The sequence below is a fragment of the Serinus canaria genome, chromosome Z, assembly GCF_022539315.1.
Source record: "Serinus canaria isolate serCan28SL12 chromosome Z, serCan2020, whole genome shotgun sequence".
Classification (NCBI taxonomy): domain Eukaryota; kingdom Metazoa; phylum Chordata; class Aves; order Passeriformes; family Fringillidae; genus Serinus; species Serinus canaria.
This window is the reverse complement of record NC_066343.1, coordinates 22,338,312-22,356,509: the sequence shown is the minus strand read 5'-3', so window position 1 is coordinate 22,356,509 and position 18,198 is coordinate 22,338,312. Positions and strand designations below refer to the sequence as shown.

The window sequence follows — 18,198 nt, the reverse complement described above, 5'->3', positions numbered from 1 at the left end:
TGGCTGGATTTAAATTTAGTTTTCACTAGGTCTGTGTACAATTTATTTTTTTTAGCTCTGTGGAATTACTTGTTAATATCCTGTAAGTGCAATGTATCCAGTTAATTTTATTTTAGAATTTGTACTTTTTTCTTACAGATTCTGTGGAAGATGGTGAAAAGCTTGTGAAGGCAGCCCTTGAGGCTTTTGGGAGGATAGGTACAGTTGCTTAATTCATGTAGAAACTTGTTTGCAAGTGCAAAGCCATTATAAGCAGTGCAATTAACAACCTGTGTATGAAATACTTTTTGACCACAGTAGTACTCACCAACTCTTGATGCCTGTAGTCAGTGAAATCTGACTAAGGGCTTTCAGCTTTTAACTTGAATTATCAACTTTTCTGGTTTTTTGTTTTGTTTTGTTGGGGGTTTTTCGGGGGGGCTTTTTCATTGTTTTAGCAGAAGTTTAAAGCTTAGTATATGATTTGTATTTTCCCGCCTTTCAGAATTTTGGAACTTCAATAATGGTTAACAATTTCTGTCACAAAGCACAAAGTTTATGAAGTGTTATAACTGGCTGCATAGAATTACTGTAAATAATGTTGCTGAAAGCAGCATTTCAAGTTTTGTAAGCTCTTTTGCTTACATAAGGTCAACATGCATTAACAGAAATGAAAAAAAAGAAAACCTTAGGTGTTTTATCTAACAAGTAGAGTTCTTTTTAATCATGTGATTTCCACTGTTTGAAACCACTTGGTGAGTTTAACTCAGGGTTAAATGGCTTAAAGTACACATAAACAAAGTCAAAAGGAGCCCAGTTAAATATCTGAGAAGAAATTGTTATGATCCAGGTCACTTTATCAGCTGTAGTTCCTCTAGTTATCATTTGGGCTACTGCAACAAAGGTGGTGGCATAAACTGCATAATTGGGGCATTCTGAAATTCAAAGCAGGCTTCAGCACTGTACAGGATGGCTGCATCCTGCAGATGCTGGATTCCTAGGCAGCCAGCACTTCACAGCTATGCCTGCCTTTCAGGCTGTGTCCATTGAGGTCCTTGTCAGGTTGAGACTTGCCTGTCCTGAAGTATTATGTTATAATTTTTGTCCAAGGATAGAATTCATTAATCAGGACAAGGACTTGTAGAATATATGTAATATGATGTATATGTCCCATGTTCTTGTCTGTATGTATTTGGAAGTGGGAGAAAAATAGAAACAAGCTTGTATTTTATCAGTGCATTGAATTAGTTACCTTTTTTTTATTTCAGATATTGTTATAAACAATGCTGGGTGAGTATACCTGTCCTATTTGAGTGTGACCTCTCCCTTTTATGTAAACAAATGTTGATCTTGCATTTGTTTTGTTTTCCTAATGTCGCGGTTTAGGATTCTGAGAGACCGTTCCTTTGTTCGGATAAGTGATGAAGATTGGGGTGAGTTGATTTTAAAACTACTTCCAAATGTTCTTTCTGTGCAAAAGGTGACATGTACATCCCTCCCACGGGAATAAGAAAGAAAAGACAGGAGAGGCTTACCTTTTGCCCTGCGAGCTTAGTGGAAAGCTGCTTGTGTTCAGAGTGCAAACCAGGTCTGTGCTCTGCAGCATGGTAGGTGTATGTAGTTCCAAAGGGGAAGAAGGACTTTTCTTCCCACTCCTGGTAGCCAAATGCAATAAGAAAAAGAGCTGGGTGAATTACACACAATAGTTTTTGTGAGCTTAGTATTCCTAGTGCCAGCAGTGAGTGGCTGAATACTAAACAGGCTTAACAGACCCAGAACTAAGCAGAGAGGAAAGCAAGCTGATGTGCCAGGGGACAGAAGAAAAAGCAAAACCTTCATTGAGATGGTAGGTGATGATAAGTCAGTGGAGGAGACTTTACAAAGATAGTCTGTCTTTTGTACTTCCAATCTGAGTCTGTTGAAGTGCAGGAATTTTGAATGCTTTTGAATTCTGTACAGGAGAGGCCCATCCAAGAGATAGTACATGTGGGCAGCCCCTTCATAATTAGCGTATGTTCAGGCAAGTACTGAAAAGTGGTCTGTCAAGACAAAAAAAACCCCCAAAAACCCAACAAAAAACAGTGTGAAGGGAGTGCATTTTTGTAATGAAGAAGAAATACGGTACATTTCAAGCTGGGAGACAAATCTTGGAATTACTAAACTGATGTTAATTTGTTCCTAGATATAATTCACAGAATTCATTTGAGGGGATCATTCCTGGTCACCCGAGCTGCATGGAATCATATGAAAAATCAGAAGTTTGGCAGGTAAAAATGTGTGTTCTGTATTGTATTTTTCAGTAGGGTATAACAGACTGATGCATGCCTAAACAGTGAAGGAGGAATCTTGCATTCTTTTCTTTCAGTTTTGTCTGGGTTGAAGCAAAATCAGTGAAAATGTCTTTACAGTTCTGACCCCTACTCTCCACTTCCTCAGCCAAATGTTAAAAGGGTTTTTTTTTTACCAATATTTAAATGTATTTTTCTGACTCTCCCAAACAGAAGTTGTAACTATGTAAAAATACCAAATCAGTTTTGAGGACTGGTTAGAAATGTTTGTTACTTGTATGTTACTGCAAGTTTGAGGGACTCTTGTTCTGTTCCTTCTTATTCAAATGACTAGTACATGCAATTCATGCTTGTAGGCCATGGATTTTTTTGTTTGGTGTTTGGTTGTCATGAATTTTCTTTGTCAATTTTAGTCCTTTGGACAAATGTAGTTGTCTTAAAAGGTATAGGGGTGTTCTTAGTCTGTTTATGGTATGTGTTACTGTTAACTCAAAAAAAGTGCAGTGAAATCAGATTTTTTTTTCCATTCTTGTGATTTTATCTAAAACCTTATCAAAGCACTGATTATATTAATCTTAACCATACCCACGTGTTGAAAACTGTGTGAGCTGTTTTCTCATCCTGTGACCTAAATAACATTCATTCTCATCCAGGGAAGTGAACTGTGAGGACAGCAAAAGTCCTAAGTCTGGGAGTTGAAAATTAAATTATTTCTTCAAAAACAGCTTAATTCTAGAGTTGTATTCATCTGGGATAATGTATCCCTTGTCTCCTTTTCTGTATTTGCTCAGATAACAGTGGTAGTGAGTGCTTCTGCAGTTTACGGATGGACACGTGCCATCTGTAAAATGCGTGCTTTACATAGAGTTTGTAGCTTTTTGTATTGAACCGCCACTTGCAACACTTCTCTTTACTTAGATTAAAAACATTAGATTATTGGCAGTGAGGCAGATAAAAAAAGTGAAACATACGTTGATCCCAGCTATGCTGTGTGTTTACAAGTAGATTTCAATAGAATCTGATAAGGCTTTGTGTTGATTTTGCATGGCCTGGTTTTTGGTAGTGGGGGGATCACAGTGTCTTCTGTGAGAAGCAGCTAGAAGCTTCCACTGTGTCCAGCAGAGCCAGTCACTGGTGGTTCTGGAGATGGACATGCTGCTAGTCAAGGTTGGGCCAGTTAAAGGTGATGGTAACGCCTCTCTGATAACAGATTCAAAACAAAATCAAAATCAGAATCAGAACAAAAGGACACAGTCCTTTCTGCCCAGAGAAGATGAGGAGGTGAGATCATAAGAGGGAAATGACATGGAGGCACCAAGGTCAGTAGAGAAGGAGGGGCAGGAGGTGCTCCAGGTGCCAGAGCTGAGCTTCTCTGCAGGCTGTGGTGAGAGCATGGTAAAGCAGCTCTGCCACTGCAGCCCATGGGGATCCATGGGGGATGAAGAGATCCGCCTGCAGCCCATGAGGGTGGTGCCCATGCCAGCAGGTGGGTGCTTGGAGAAGGTTGTGATCCAGTGGAAGACCCAGTGGAAAGAGGGGGCCTGTCCTTGGAGGACTGCACCCTATGGAAAGAGTGACCTATGTCACAGCAGTTTTGGGAGAACTGTCTGCCTGTGGGAGGGACTCACATTTGCAGCAGGTGCGGTATGGCTGCTGCTTGTGAGAGTGGGTCCATGCTGAAGAATTTCAGGGAGAGCTGTTTCCTGTAGGAGGGACCCCATGGCCTCACAGGGAATGGACTCCTCTGGAGCAGAGGAAGAAACTCTTAGTGATAACTGACCAAACTACTGTGCCCTGTCTCCCTTTGCTGTTGGTGGGAAGGTGGGAGGGGCTGAGGGAAGAAAAGGGCTTATTTTACTTCTCATTATACTTCTCTGTCTCTCTTAGTAATAAATTTACTTTGAACATATAAGTTGAGCCTGTTTTGCCCTTGGGGTTTCTCTCAGTTTTTATTTCAACTCATGAACCCTTTGTTCATTTTTTTTCTCTCTCCTGCCCAGTTCTGGCAGGAGAGGGTGAGTGAGGAGCTTTCGTGGCATTTGGCCGATGTCAAACCATGACAGGCTTCCTTTAAAAGTGAAGGTGTAGACCCATTTCTATGGAATTGAGATGACCTGCGGCACAACGTTTTCTTGCCTCAAACCAGCTGTGAACTGCAGTGGTTTTAGAGCTCTCATGTGAGCAGTTCATTCACCTCCAAAGCAATAATGGGAACAGCAAAGACCAAGACTTTCCTAGGAAAGGAAAGTCTTCTTCTGACATGCATTTAATGCATATTAGAATTCTTTGAATGTGAATTCTGTGAGAACAGATCTTTAGATATTACCAGGTAGATAATATTAAGGAAGTAATTTTCAGTAAAGTAATTTTCTTCTGAGGGCTGAAGCCTTTTATTAGTTGTGAGAATAATACCACCTGAAATGAGGATAGAAATGGAAAGAAGTTACTTCTCTCTATACAGGACCCAGTGTCACAGAATGTCTTTCCTAATGTTGCAATATCACTCAGAAAGCCTCATGACTTTGTTAGTTTTCTGCTACTCTGACAATGCATCAGGATTTGTGAGATGTGTTTGCTATCTATCAAGCATTAGTTACCTGATTAGTACCTAACAAATAATATTTTCTTATTTGTTTTGTGGAATATGGAGACTATAATGCCAAAGCTGGGAAATGTTGTTGTGTAGAATCAAATAACTTGAAGAAGTAATTTAATTTCTTTTCCTCTCTTCTCCCTGAAGAATAATTATGACATCCTCAGCTGCTGGAATATATGGAAACTTTGGTCAGGCAAACTACAGTGCTGCAAAACTTGGCCTTTTGGGTCTTGCAAACACAATTGCAATTGAAGGCCGGAAATATAACATCCACTGCAACACCATTGCTCCTACTGCTGGATCCAGGCTGACCCAGACTGTCATGCCACAAGGTGAATAATTTAGGGCCTACATGTACTGGTATTTTTCAGTGAATTGAAACACAACAAACTTTTTTACCTCTTCGAAAATGCAAGTCCTTCACACTTCATGTACTACCAGTTCATTTTTCCTACTATCTTTTTATCTTTGAACTGTTGACTGATTTGCTTTGTCTGTTGTGAGGAATTCTTACTTTCTGCCACAAGATATGAAGCAATTTTTTTCATTTGCAAAAGCAATTTCATGTAGCAAGGCTCTTTAATCGTAATCTCTTCCAAGATCCTCCTACACTACTGGAAAGGCTTGTTGGTTTCATCACATGTGATATCAAGTATGTGCATAAGGTGTCTACACTTGTTACAGTATTGCCTAATTACAAAATACTGGGTTTTTGCACAACATGTTATATGTGTGCTTAGTGGTTCCATGATCAGCAGGAGGTAGTAGTGAACTGAGTTGCTTAATTTTTATTTTTTGCACGGCTACTCATCTTTGAAAGTTTGAACATTTTAACAGAGTAAGTAAGTGTAAATTTAGGAGAAATAGACTGACTAATTACTTTGGCAAATGACCCGAAGAAAGAAAAATAATTTGGAAAAAGAAAAAAAGGTCTGTTAAAGGAAATTGCTCTCAGTAAATCTTCTAGAATCAGCCTATTTCATTTCACTCCTGACCTTCTTTTCCCTTATGATGGGCAGATTTCAAAGCCAAGGAAATCATCACATTCATCAGACTGATGGACGGGGTATTGGAGAACAATATATTTTGTATGTTATGCACAGATTGAGTGCTTGATTTTGTTTGACTGAAGTAGCCTGGTTTTGATCTAAATAATCCAGGTGGTCATGACTCTAGCAGTCTTGTAAGTTGTAAGTTCTAGGGATTCATTGGAATTGTTTATAGAAGATCTAAACACATGAAGCATGCAATGTAAAATGGATTACAGTAGCTGGAAAGTTCTGAAGACATTTAATCTACATAGGATGATAAAAAATACCTCAGAATTTTCATTCTTAGTCATTTTAAGAAAAGGGAGATACTTTGGTCTCTCTCTAAGGTACTGACAGCTCTGATGATTTATTTCCTATCTTGTTCACTCCATCCCTGTTCAGTTTTTCAAATATTCCTAAAAGATTTGAACACCACAACTTAAAAACATTTTCAGAAATCATCAAATTATCCTTGTTATCTTAGTCAGGACTTTCCTGTTTGTCTTCAGATGTCTGCAGGCACCCATGCTTTTTCGTTGCCATACATTGTTGTGTATGTTCAACTTGACCCACATATTCTTGTTCTTGCTAAGAACTCTTAAATGCAGTTTGCATCTTTTGTGTGGTTGTTTTTGTGTTTTTTGTTTTTTTTAAATTTCTAGTACCTATTTTTAAATTATTTTAAGAATCGATTACAAGCATTAATGATAATAGTATAGGGCTAGATTTTGAGACTAAATTATGTGTGGCATAAAGTAGAATATTTTGGAAAAGCGTAATGAGTTTGCTATGCGCTTGTAACACGCCATATGAAATGGGATTCACCTTTCTTCTGCTTTTATGGAACCTCTAAAAATGAAATTCTGTTTACCTTAGATTTGCTATTAAAGAAATAAAAAGTTGTAATTATAAGCTTTCCTAGCTCTTCATTTGGGAAAATCTGGCTATAATTGAAAATGCTTGATGACCTTTAGCTGAGGAACAGCTATATATCTACTGCCGTTGAAAGAATAATATTCTAAAAGCTAAAAAAGGAAATTAAGCACAATTAATATTCAGACAGTGAGTAGAATATGTGATAAGAGCTGCCTGAGTAGCCACACTGTTCCATGACCGTGTCTCAGTTTTCAGATAGCTTTCTATTATGCTAGATGTCAATGAAAATTCCAAAATAGGATTGATATGTAAATTTAACAGAGTGATAATTCTTTATATTGTTTGGAAAAATCAGCATTTCCAAATGAGATAATTCTTAAACAGTGAGCTGCGGCAATTATTTTTGTAAGGTCTTGTCTATATAGTTGACTAGCATACTAAAAGGAAAATTGCTCAGGTACATCTCTGTCAGGATTATGTATAGCTGTCTTGTGCTTGTTTCAGGCTGCCTGTCAGGTGGAAATTCAGGAAGTTTGTCTGGCTTTGCAGTCTGCATGTAGCAGTGTTCCCAACCGTTGAACAGGCTTTCATCTCTCTGGCTGGGAAGCCATGTCATGGGATTTGGCAGCATATATGTATCTCACTAGACATTCATATTTATTGAATCTTCAAATGTTTCATTTACTTGGTCCTTTCTTTTCATGGCAGAACACTATTGATAAAATTCTTCTGGTTCTGCTGTTCATAAGAGGGTGTTAGATTAAATAATTTGGTGAAACTGTAGAGTATTTCTTTTTCACAATTCCCCCTCTGATTTGCTCTAGATCTGGTCGATGCTTTCAAACCAGAATATGTTGCTCCTTTAGTAGTTTGGCTTTGCCACGAGAGCTGTGCTGAAAATGGCAGTCTTTTTGAGGTAATTTTTTTAATTTTTCCTTTCTTCTCCCTCCTTCCCTCCCTTTGCTCTTTCCCCCAATATCAGTTGTTTGTTTTATGTTGTCCGGCCTTAAACTTTTTGCTGAAACTAAATGACCATATGTGACCTACATACTCAGCATAGATAGAAGAAATATTGATCTGGTTGTGCAGTATTTGGCAAGTACTTCAGGCAGTAGCAGCTTAGTCAAGTTCTGGTCTGTGCTCAAAATACTACCAATTTGATTGTTATAATTCTTATTGTATGCTTTTAAGGTTGAAAAGATGCCAAAATTCCAAAGACATTTTTGTTCTGAAAATCATTCTAACATAGAAAGTAGCTTGCAGGAAGACATAATTACTTAATTATGATATTCATTATAGGTATTGGCATCAAACTGCTAACTCATATTGGATGGAAGCTGTTTTATGTTGCTCACATTCAGGTGCTTAATTAAACTGTTAAATACAACCCGCAGTAGTTCAGAAATTCTTAATATATTGAGTTTGTTCTGGAGTATAGTTTTGTTTCCTAGCATTACCAAAGCTTTGCTTTGTGACATGTCCTAAGCTGATGATATTCTTTTTTTTTCTTGGCAGGTGGGAGCTGGGTGGATTGGAAAATGTAAGTACTTTATGTTGGAGGATTGATCTTGTTTTTGGAATTGATACTGAGACTGCAAATTTTGTTTAGACTTAAACTGTGTGCGCAAGACATTTTTTACTCAGGCAAGAACATGAATAAAAGCCTAGGGTTCTGGGGAAACTGCTTGTATTTGTTAAAAGTAAAAACTTTAACTTCATGTGAGAAAAACTGGTAACTTAGGTATGTGCATTGTTATGCTTTTGAACTAACAGTAACTGAAAATCTGCCTAAGTAACTTCAACTCTTGGATCCTGGGCATAATTTGAAGTAGAATTTGTGGTGCTAAGTAGTATGTTGCTGCCTTTTCTTGACAACTTAAATTTTTCATGGTATAAAATATCACATGCTGATAAAAAGGCATGTTTTTCATTTTTCATTTCATCTTTCTCGTTACTTTTCACTATTACTTATGCTTCTGTTAAAATACTAGTGTGTAGGCATGTTAAGGCAATTAGTCTTCTTAGATAACCAGTAGCTATACTACACATGTATTTTCCTTAGTGACTCCAGTAACCAACTTAAATACTAATTTAAGGAAAATTTGCAGACGATAGTGAGGACTTACGAGAAGAAAAAATACTCAGTGCGTGAGATATCTTGACTTTTTTCCTAAATCCATTGAACTTAGTACAGGCACTGTTTTCATGAGCTGTACAACTTTTCAGCCTACATGAGTATCATCAGAGGGTTGGAAGTAGGGCTGTTAATTCAGGAGTCATTCTTACCTTTTAAGTGGTTTTTTCCAACTTGATAACCATTTTGTACATTTCTAACTAACTGCAAGTGTTCTGTGTGACTGGAATAGTGTTTCCAAGAGGTGTGGCAAACAGATTAAAAGAAGCAGGGTAGCAGCACAAAACATCTTGCTGCCCTTCACAAGCAGTTAGGTTTTAATACAGCTGAAAATCTGCACTTTGACCAAGAGAAAATACCATTTTTCATCATTATAATGGGTATTGTTGAAGTTACTGAAATGAAACCAGATTGTTAATGAGATACCAGTATGGCCTTATTCATTGCCTTTTGCTAATTAATGGCAAATCCAACATGACTGGTTAAGTGTTTGAATTACAATCCAATTAATCCAAGTCTGTATCCTTATGCAACTAGTTTCACTTAGGCCTTACCAATTTCTCTCAGGTTACAGTATTGAAGTACAACTTCAGAGACCAGAGGTGCTGGCCACTGCTTTTAAGGTTCTTTTACAGCTAACAAGTGCTTTTCACTTTTTCCATGTAGTTCTCTATGCTTTCAGAAGATTTCCTAAGCAGTAGTAGTCAAAGTTATGTCAGAAGAGAAAGTCTTTAGATGAATGCAACTTTTCAGGAGACAGAATCCTAAAACTAGTATTTCTGGATAGTAAAAAGTTTGCTATAGCTTCAGTGAAACTTAAAACCAATGCTGTTCCCTTTCTAAAAGCTAGTTGAAGCAGTGAACCCTTTTAGTCCAGCTGGAATTTATACTAGTGAGTTACATAGGAGTACTTAAAATGTTTCCCTTATTGTACCATCTTGAGGGTAGTGGCCTAAAGAAAAGTTGTCTAAAGAAATGAAAACCTTCTTTGTTTGTTACCGGAACTCTGTGGCTGATGTTTCCCATTAGTGCGCTGGGAGCGATCCTTGGGTGCCATTGTCAGAGGAAAGAATCAGCCAATGACCCCTGAAGCAGTGAGAGATAAATGGGAGAAGGTGTGTGACTTTGATAATGCCAGCAAACCCAGAACCATCCAAGGTAAGGGAGACTTTTAAGTTGGGGACATTCAGCCTGGGGAAGAGAATGTTTTGGGGAGACCTTATTGTAGCCTTTCAGTACTTTATGGAGGCCTCTGAGAAATACAGGAAAGATGGGACAAATGTAAAAACTGCTGCACTAGGACAAGGAGTAATGGTTTTAAACTAAAAGAGTCTCAATTTAGATTAGATATAAGAGGAAAGATTTTTACAGTGAGGATGGTAGCACACTGGCATAAGTTGCCCAGAGGGGTGGTGGATGCCCTGTGCCTGGAAATACTCAATGTCTGGTAAGACAGGGCTCTCAATAAACTGATTTACTTGAAGATGTCCCTACTCAGGAGTTGATAGAGGCTAGGACTAGCTGACCTCTGAAGGTCCCTTCCAATCCAAACTGTGCTTTGGTTCTATGTATGTGGATAGCTTGGGTAAACAAAGCTTAGAAGAGAATGATTTCTTTCAAACATTTGCTGAAGCTTCAGAATCTACAGAACTAAGTAATTTTCTTGTAAATCTATTACATTAATCATTACTATTTCAGTATGGTCAGATCTTTCTAAAGCAACTGCTATGTTCTTACCTATGGCATTAAGACATGATTAATCTTAACAGTTTCTAGAGAAGTGATACAATTGTCATTGTAAGCATTAGTCATACTGATGACAGTGTTTTATTTTATTGCACCCACATGCAAAAAGCATAGTGTAATAGAGAAATTGTGTTTTCTTGTCAGTTCTGGAATCTTGGTTTTTGGTGAGCATTTCACTACCAAAAAGCTTCTGTTAAGTTGTGGGATATATGACGGCAAAAAAGTTCTTACTGTGCCTTATATTCTTGGGTCACATTGCCCCCCTTGGCTGGTGACCGGAATTATCTCTTTCAATGCTTTGTTTACTTTTCTTGTTCCTTGCCAGCATTTTAGAGTGCAGGGCAGGAGGGAAAAAGGCATCTATATATACAATGTCAGTTGAATTTCAAGGATTCTTAAATGCACAGTAGATGTTCAAGGCATTGGTTCCAAAATCCATTAGGATATTTTGTTAAAAATCTTAAAGATATGTTTTTAGATGCCTTTACCAGAACCAGCATAGTACACACTTTGTCCTTTCCCTCGGGTCTTGGCACACAGGGGAATGCAACCATCCAAACAGTAGTTCTAGGTCACCTTACTGATATTTGGCTTACAGGTATCTTGTTTCCAAATGTATGCAAGTTTATACATGTTCTCTGTTCTGCTATGGAATGGTGTTTATAATAACATAATTCTAGCTTTATCACTTCTGATCCGTTCTAGGACCTGTCATGAACTTTGTTACTTTTATGGGTTGCTAGCAGAAAAGTGTTGTAGATAGGGATTTCTTTTCAAAGTTGCTTCAGCATTATATATGTTATTTCACATCCGCCAGTTGATGCTGTGGGGAGGAGAAACTGAAGAAGATTTTGAACTTCAAGCAAAAGTGTTACAATGCAATATGGCAGGTTTCTACAGTCAGGAAATCAAAATGTTACATTGGCATGGGTCTTCCATGCCTTAGCTTCTGTTATGGCCTTAGTCAACATATATCTTTTTCCTTCCAGTGCCATCAAGCCACAGATACTGAATAAAAACTTGCGCATTAATTGTTGTATTGTATATTTGTGAGAATCAGCTTAAGGGTTAAGGAAAATTCTCGTTAGCTGAATAGAATTTTTAATTCTGGTAGAAGTTGCTTCTCCTGTCAAATTCTCCTCCTTATTGCTTGAAGGTATTTGACTGTGAAATAAAGGAAGCTAGAGTACTCGAAATAAAGATTAAAAGGTACAATACCTAACATCTGCAAGTTAAACCTCTTCCTGCAGATTTCCTTAATATGAGTAATATAATGTTGTGAAGAGCATTTGTGTACTAAGAATTAGGTGCAGTAGGAAAAAAAAACCAAAAAGGAATTAGATGAAGTATTTGCTTTTAATGTAATAGAAAACCCAACTGCTACTTGGGTTTTTTACTACAAGAGTACTACTTGCTCTTGTGTCATTGTCCAATTCTTCCTATTGTGGAAAGGGAATCAGACTGTGTTGTGGTAGAGGCAGAGAACAGGCATCCCTGTCTTGCAGGCTGTATACTGTACACAGCATTCTGTAGTATCTCTTGCACAAGTTACTGTGTTGTTTTGTTATCTAGGGAAGCAGATTTTATTGTGTCTGTGACATGGGTGAGGCACTCTGTCTCAAGCTTCTCTTCAGTTGTGAAAATGTGAGCCAGTTTCAGCTGGAGGTCTGTAATTCGCTATTAGAAATTTCTGTGCATTTTTAATTCTCTTAAAAGCTATGTATTTACAGAAAATAACTAGAGTGTTCTCATTGTTTGACTTCTGGCACATCTTAAAAGCTTATGTCTGACATAGAGCAAATTAATATAAAACACATTGAATGTGTGTGCGTATGTATGCATACTTTGTGTGTATATGAAGAATTTGTGTAAGAGAAGTTTTCCAGCTGCAGTGTCACCTTTCCTTATATGTATTTAAAAAAGGTTTAAACACTTGTGGTGTTTCCTTTGTTGTTAAGGGATATGGTTCATATGCAATGTCCCCTTATTGGAAAATTTATACTTTTGGAAAGAGATGCCTTTTGTTATGACTATTTTCAACCTTTGTTCTCCAGCTTAGTCTTTTCCTTTTGTCTGCTAATGATTTGGTGTACAATAGCAGGCCATTCTGAGGTGGTGAACACTTAAAGTTTTAGAGTTCACTGGTAGTCCAACAATTTAAAAAATACCCCTATACCAATAATAAGATAATTGTGTTAATTAAAAAGTTTCGTACTGGGTTTGTTTCTGACAAAATTATGCCCGTTGTTGTAATTGTATATTTCTTGGGTCTTAAAAAAAAATTTAGAAAGTTGGGAATTATCATCCTGTGAGCCTCAACTCTGTGCGTGGGAAGGTCGTGGAGAACAGGGAGGTGATTTGAAACAGCCAGTAACTCACCAAGGGTTAGTCCCATTTGACCAACCCAGTGGCCTTCTGTGACAGAATGACTTAATCATTGAGTAAGGGAAGGCCTGTGAATATCATCTGTCTGAACTAGTGTAAGGCCTTTGACACAGCCCCCCACAACATTTGTCTAAATTGCTGAGATACGGATATGATGGATGAACTGTTCAGTGGAGGAGGTTTTGGTTGGATGGTCAATGTCTCGATGTCCACATGGTGATCAGTAATGAATGCTGTCCATCAGGGGCCTGTATTGTGAACAGGAGTGTGTAGTAGCTTAATCAATGACATAGATAAGGGATGGAGTGTACGCTCTGCAAATTTGCTGAGAGTGCACTGAGCTGAGGAGTGTGGTGACACAGCTGAGGGATGTCATCCAGAGGGTCCTGGACAAGCATGAGTGAGCCCATGGGAGCTTGATGAGCTTCAGCAGTGCCAAATGCAAGGTGTTGCACATAGGCTGGGACAAGCCCCGGTATCAATACAGAATGAAGGTGTCAGAAACATTCCTGTGGTGAACAATCTGGAGATCCTAGTGGATGAAAAGTTGGACAAAAGCTGGCAATGAAAAGTCAGTTGTATCCCAGGGTGCATCAAAAGAACCATGTCCAGTAGGCTGTGGGGAGTTGGTTCTGCCCCCCCGAGGTCTCCTCTCCACTTGGAGTACAACATCCAGCTCTGCAGTCTTCAACCCAGGAAAGACAGACCAGCTCTGAAGGAGCTAGAGGAGGGCCACAAAAATGATAAAAATGATGGAACTCCTCTTATAAGGGAAAAGGCAGAGAGAGTTGGGTTTGCTCAGTCTGGAGAAGAGGAGACTTCAGTGACACTTTTTGTAGTCTTTCAGTCTTTGCTGAAGTTTTTGGCAGGGCCTGTTGCAATAGGATGAGAGGTAGTGGCTTAAAACTGAGGCTTGATATAGGTGAGCTATAAGGAAGAAGTTTTATACAAAGGATGGTTAAACACTGGAACAGGCTTTTCACGGATAGGTAGTAGATGCCCTGTCCTGTAAACATTCGAGGTCAGGTATGATGGAGCTCTGAGCTGCCTAATTTAGTTGAAGATGTATCTGATCATTTCAAGGGAGTTGGACTAGCTGACTTTTAAGGGTCCCTTCCAACCCAGACTATTCTATGACTCTGTGATCTCCTTAGTTTCAGCCAGACGCAGGTCACCAATTTTACAGTCCACTCACATCATACATTCTGGAAGAAGGACTCCTTGAAGAGGAGATTTTAATATTCTGCATCATTATTAATTTACACGTTACCTTTATACTGTTGATCTTGATTATGACAAATAATTTTGTTGAAAATGCATGTTGTTAATCTTTAGGTCTCACCATTAAAAGTGATCTTTATATTCCAGCATGTAAGTAGTTTGTGGCTGTGCTAAGTTGAGGAAACATTTGGCTTTGCTTGGAGGTCAAACCTGTATTCTCCTGTGAAGATTTTAAAGCAATGTGAAACCTTCCATTTGTTCATGAAGAAAAAGTAGAAATAGTCTGTTACTTTTCCCAATAGCTCTGTATTGTTTTTCTTTAATTCATTTAATGAATGAAGAAAAGGATAAAAGAGATTACCTTTTAAAAGGTTCTTACAAATTAGAAGTATTTTTGCACATTTTGACATTATGTAAGTGTCATAACATCCCATTGTGACAGAGCTTGTATCCAAAGAGGAAGCTTCTCTTTGGCAGAAGAGGTGACAACATATGTTTGTTTCTTAGATGTTCCTTTTCTTCACAAGAATCAGGCTACAAACAAATGTTATGATGATTCTGGCAGTGAGACTGGTAAACAAGAGATAGTTCAGGAAAACGGGATTCTGCAAGAGGGCATGCAGTTTACCTTGCAGGCTGTTTAGAGTAGTGCTGTGTGATAGAGCAGCATTGACTTAGCGCAAGCAGCAGTGCAAGTCAGTATGGGCACAGGGGGTTTGAAGTGGAGGGGAGTAACTCTGCATTGAGGTAGTTAAGAAATGATTTTGCACTTCTCTGATTTAAACACATTTTTATTTTTGTGTGAGATTCTCATAACCTTTTGTTTTAGATTTTCTAATGTTTAATGTTGATTTTAACCCTATTAAGCTTCAAGGAACAAGTTCTTGATAGCCTGTCGTGACCATAGCTGAATTCAGCCACGCATCATCTCATTTATAGTTTTGTCATTGTTCAGTATCAGACTTATTTGTTTTTCTGTCTGTCTGATTCAGGAAAGAGGGTAGCAGTCGGGAGACTAGACCTGTGACTTGTATTGCAAATAATTCTTGTAAGAGAATCAGTAGTAATTTTCATATATTTGCTTCTCAGACAGTTGAAACATACAGCACTCATTATCTTCTCTTTAACACATTGAGATAAGTGTCATGGTTGACTGGTGGGTGCAGAGCTGATAGAACCTGTGCAGAAATCACTTTCCTCTACTTTTATGTGAATGCTCATAAAATGCAGTGAGACACAAACTTTAAGGAATTTAGAGATTTTAGAGGAGCTGAGGTTTTAGTTAGAGATAAGCTTTATTAGAGTCAAAATAAATGGGTAGGTCTTGATAAAGTTAAGAGTTAGTAGTTAACTAATAATTGCTTGTCAACATAATGTTTGGTTAGCTGGGTTTCTAATGAAGAAAATAGAAACTGATAAATAGCTCTTAGGAACATAAGAAAATTGTAGGCCTCCTCTGTTCTGAAACCAATTGAAGACAGGGAATGGGAAAAAATTTGTCATATTTGCATTGAAAAGTTAGAAAGGTCAGAACGAGGAAGACTTCATTTACTTCCTCATTTTGGGACCCCTCCCCATGAAAAAGACCACTGACCCATTTCGAGGAGCAAAAAACACATGCTGAGTAGCTTTTGAACTAATTACCATATGAAGCAGGGAATGTGATGTACCAAAGTTATGAATATGTATTTGTATTTCGGGTATTCAATACTTGTGTAGATAAAAGGACTCTGTAATCACCTGTAAATTGTGGTGTGTATTTTGGAGTTATCCCACACGCTGCCCTGCGTCGTAATAAACATACACTTTCTTTCTAACTTTAAACTGTTAAGAGAGTCTTTGTCCGTCACAGTTGGGTATTGGTACTAGATCAATATCCTTAATTTTAATAAATCAGCAGCACCATGCTCAATTTACAGATGTATATTTACTGTGTTTACAGGTGAACTTAGAAATACCAGGCTGTATCTTATTTGCTGATTTATGTGTGTGTTTTGTGTCTGTAGCTGGAGTGTGTCATGTATGGTTATCTAAAAGTGAGTTTTTTTCAATTCCTTTCTCTAGAATCCATAAGTGTATTGAGTGATGCTCTAAGTCAGATAGAGTCTCAAGGGAATGTTTCTATGAATTCAACAAGCTCTGCATCAGTGGTCTCTTCTTCTGTTGACACAGTAAGTACATCTGTCTACCAGATGCACTCAAAGCTGGGTGAAAACCTTGAGCAGAGAGAACAGTGTTGCTGCCCAGCTTGTACTCTGGCTTGCTGTCTGCAAAAAAGAAAGGTGGGGTTTAAAATGTGAAGGGTGGAAGCAGGACGAAAAACATCTCCAGACTTGAATTGATGATAGGAAAACTTAGGGCTGAATAGACTGGATAATGCAGAATCTAAGCGCTTGTAAGTTCTGTTACACATCTCTAATTAGGGTATTATTCAGAAAAGTGACAGAGCCTGGATGTTGTTGGGCAGTGTCATTTTGCTCTGGCTCTTTCTCTATAGATAATTTTTCCTCATTTCAGTCTTATTATGCTGTTAATTATTTCAGTTGTGGTTTGTTTTTGAAAAAATCTTATGCACTGCTGAGAGTGCAGCTGTATGAAGTTATACCATTTATTCTTGAGGTAAATTGCTTGAAGCAAGGTATAATGGCTTGCATTTGGGTTGCTTGTATTGCAATGAATGCATTAATATTTTATAGTGTATTTATTACTCATACTTTATGTGTACATGTGACTGTAAAGAAAATCCTCAGACATCAAGTTTGATAAAAGAACTACAGAATAAATGCAAGTTCAGTATTAAGTGGTTTTGATTTTTATTTTATGTTGACTTCTTATTTCCAGGCAAGCATTGTTGGCCGTAAATTGGGTACCAACGTGTATAAATACACTCACTTGGAGCCTATTCTATATGCACTTGGTGTGGGAATGTCTACTAAGGATCCAGATCACCTAAAATTTCTCTTTGAAGGAAGTGAAGAATTCTGCTGTTTACCTAGCTTTGGAGTAATTCCTGCTCAGACATCGATGTTTGATGGTGTTCCTTCTCTTTCAGGACTAAATATTGATCTTGCAAGGGTATGGAAAAGTGAAGTAGCTAATTTTGCTTGTGTGTCATATAACTGAAAGGTGACTTCAGTTAGTATTTTTGTAATATTGTTAAGTTCTTTTTGTTCTAGAAGTTAAAAATTCAGTGGTTTGTATTCTTACATCCTAAGAAATTATTCATTTACTTCACTTGTCTAATTCATCTTCCTATGATGAGATGTATGATGAATTTGATATTCAATTTTACTTTGTGTTCACTATGCTTTTTTTAAACCATAAAAGCTTAAAACTTTATTTGAAAACATTTTGGGGATGAAGTTAGAAAAACAAAAGAATAAAACTTGGGGGTTTTTTGATTTGTTTGCTCTGGACACTTTCTAAAATAGCTGTGTATTGACTTGGGGGAGGAAGCAATCTATTGATTGTTATTACAGCACTGTCTTTCTTTACATAGATGCTGCATGGTGAACAATATCTGGAGCTTTATAAACCATTACCAACTTCAGGTCAGTCCTTCTGTGTTGTTGATGTGTTTTTCACTATGACAAGTTCCTGTAGCTATGTTGTAAGTGGAAACAGGGAAGCTTTGTTTCAAACTGTAGTAGGAGTGGGGGAAAAGAGAGGCAACCTGTTGTGTTCTTGAAGGAATTCTGAAACTGTTTTTGAGACAGAGTATTGCTTTTATTCAGTATACTTAGTAAAGTATGCATCATTTTTGATACAGTAAGCAATTACACTACATACCTGTGGATTATTCATCTAATTTGATACTAACTACCAAAACCAAAATATTTCAATAAGGTTGTATTATAAAACTTTTGGGATGTTTGCCTGAGAATTCTTCAGCATTGATTGTGTCTGTGTGCCAGTAAGAGGATAAGATTTAAACTATGTATG

At 37.7% G+C, this 18,198-nt stretch overlaps 1 protein-coding gene across 2 annotated transcripts in view; it reads left to right on the top strand.

The window, feature by feature from the left end:
- Positions 1-18,198, top strand: part of HSD17B4 (hydroxysteroid 17-beta dehydrogenase 4) — a 63,567-nt gene that overhangs the window by 6,939 nt on the left and 38,430 nt on the right. For both annotated transcript variants that reach the window (XM_009096355.3, XM_018921215.3), the window contains exons 4-14: positions 139-198; positions 1,248-1,269; positions 1,366-1,412; positions 2,162-2,246; positions 5,008-5,195; positions 7,595-7,686; positions 8,286-8,310; positions 9,934-10,062; positions 16,321-16,427; positions 17,098-17,331; positions 17,756-17,807. In XM_009096355.3, coding sequence (XP_009094603.2) covers positions 139-198; positions 1,248-1,269; positions 1,366-1,412; positions 2,162-2,246; positions 5,008-5,195; positions 7,595-7,686; positions 8,286-8,310; positions 9,934-10,062; positions 16,321-16,427; positions 17,098-17,331; positions 17,756-17,807 — 1,041 coding nt within the window. The remainder of the gene's footprint in view (positions 1-138; positions 199-1,247; positions 1,270-1,365; positions 1,413-2,161; positions 2,247-5,007; positions 5,196-7,594; positions 7,687-8,285; positions 8,311-9,933; positions 10,063-16,320; positions 16,428-17,097; positions 17,332-17,755; positions 17,808-18,198) is intronic.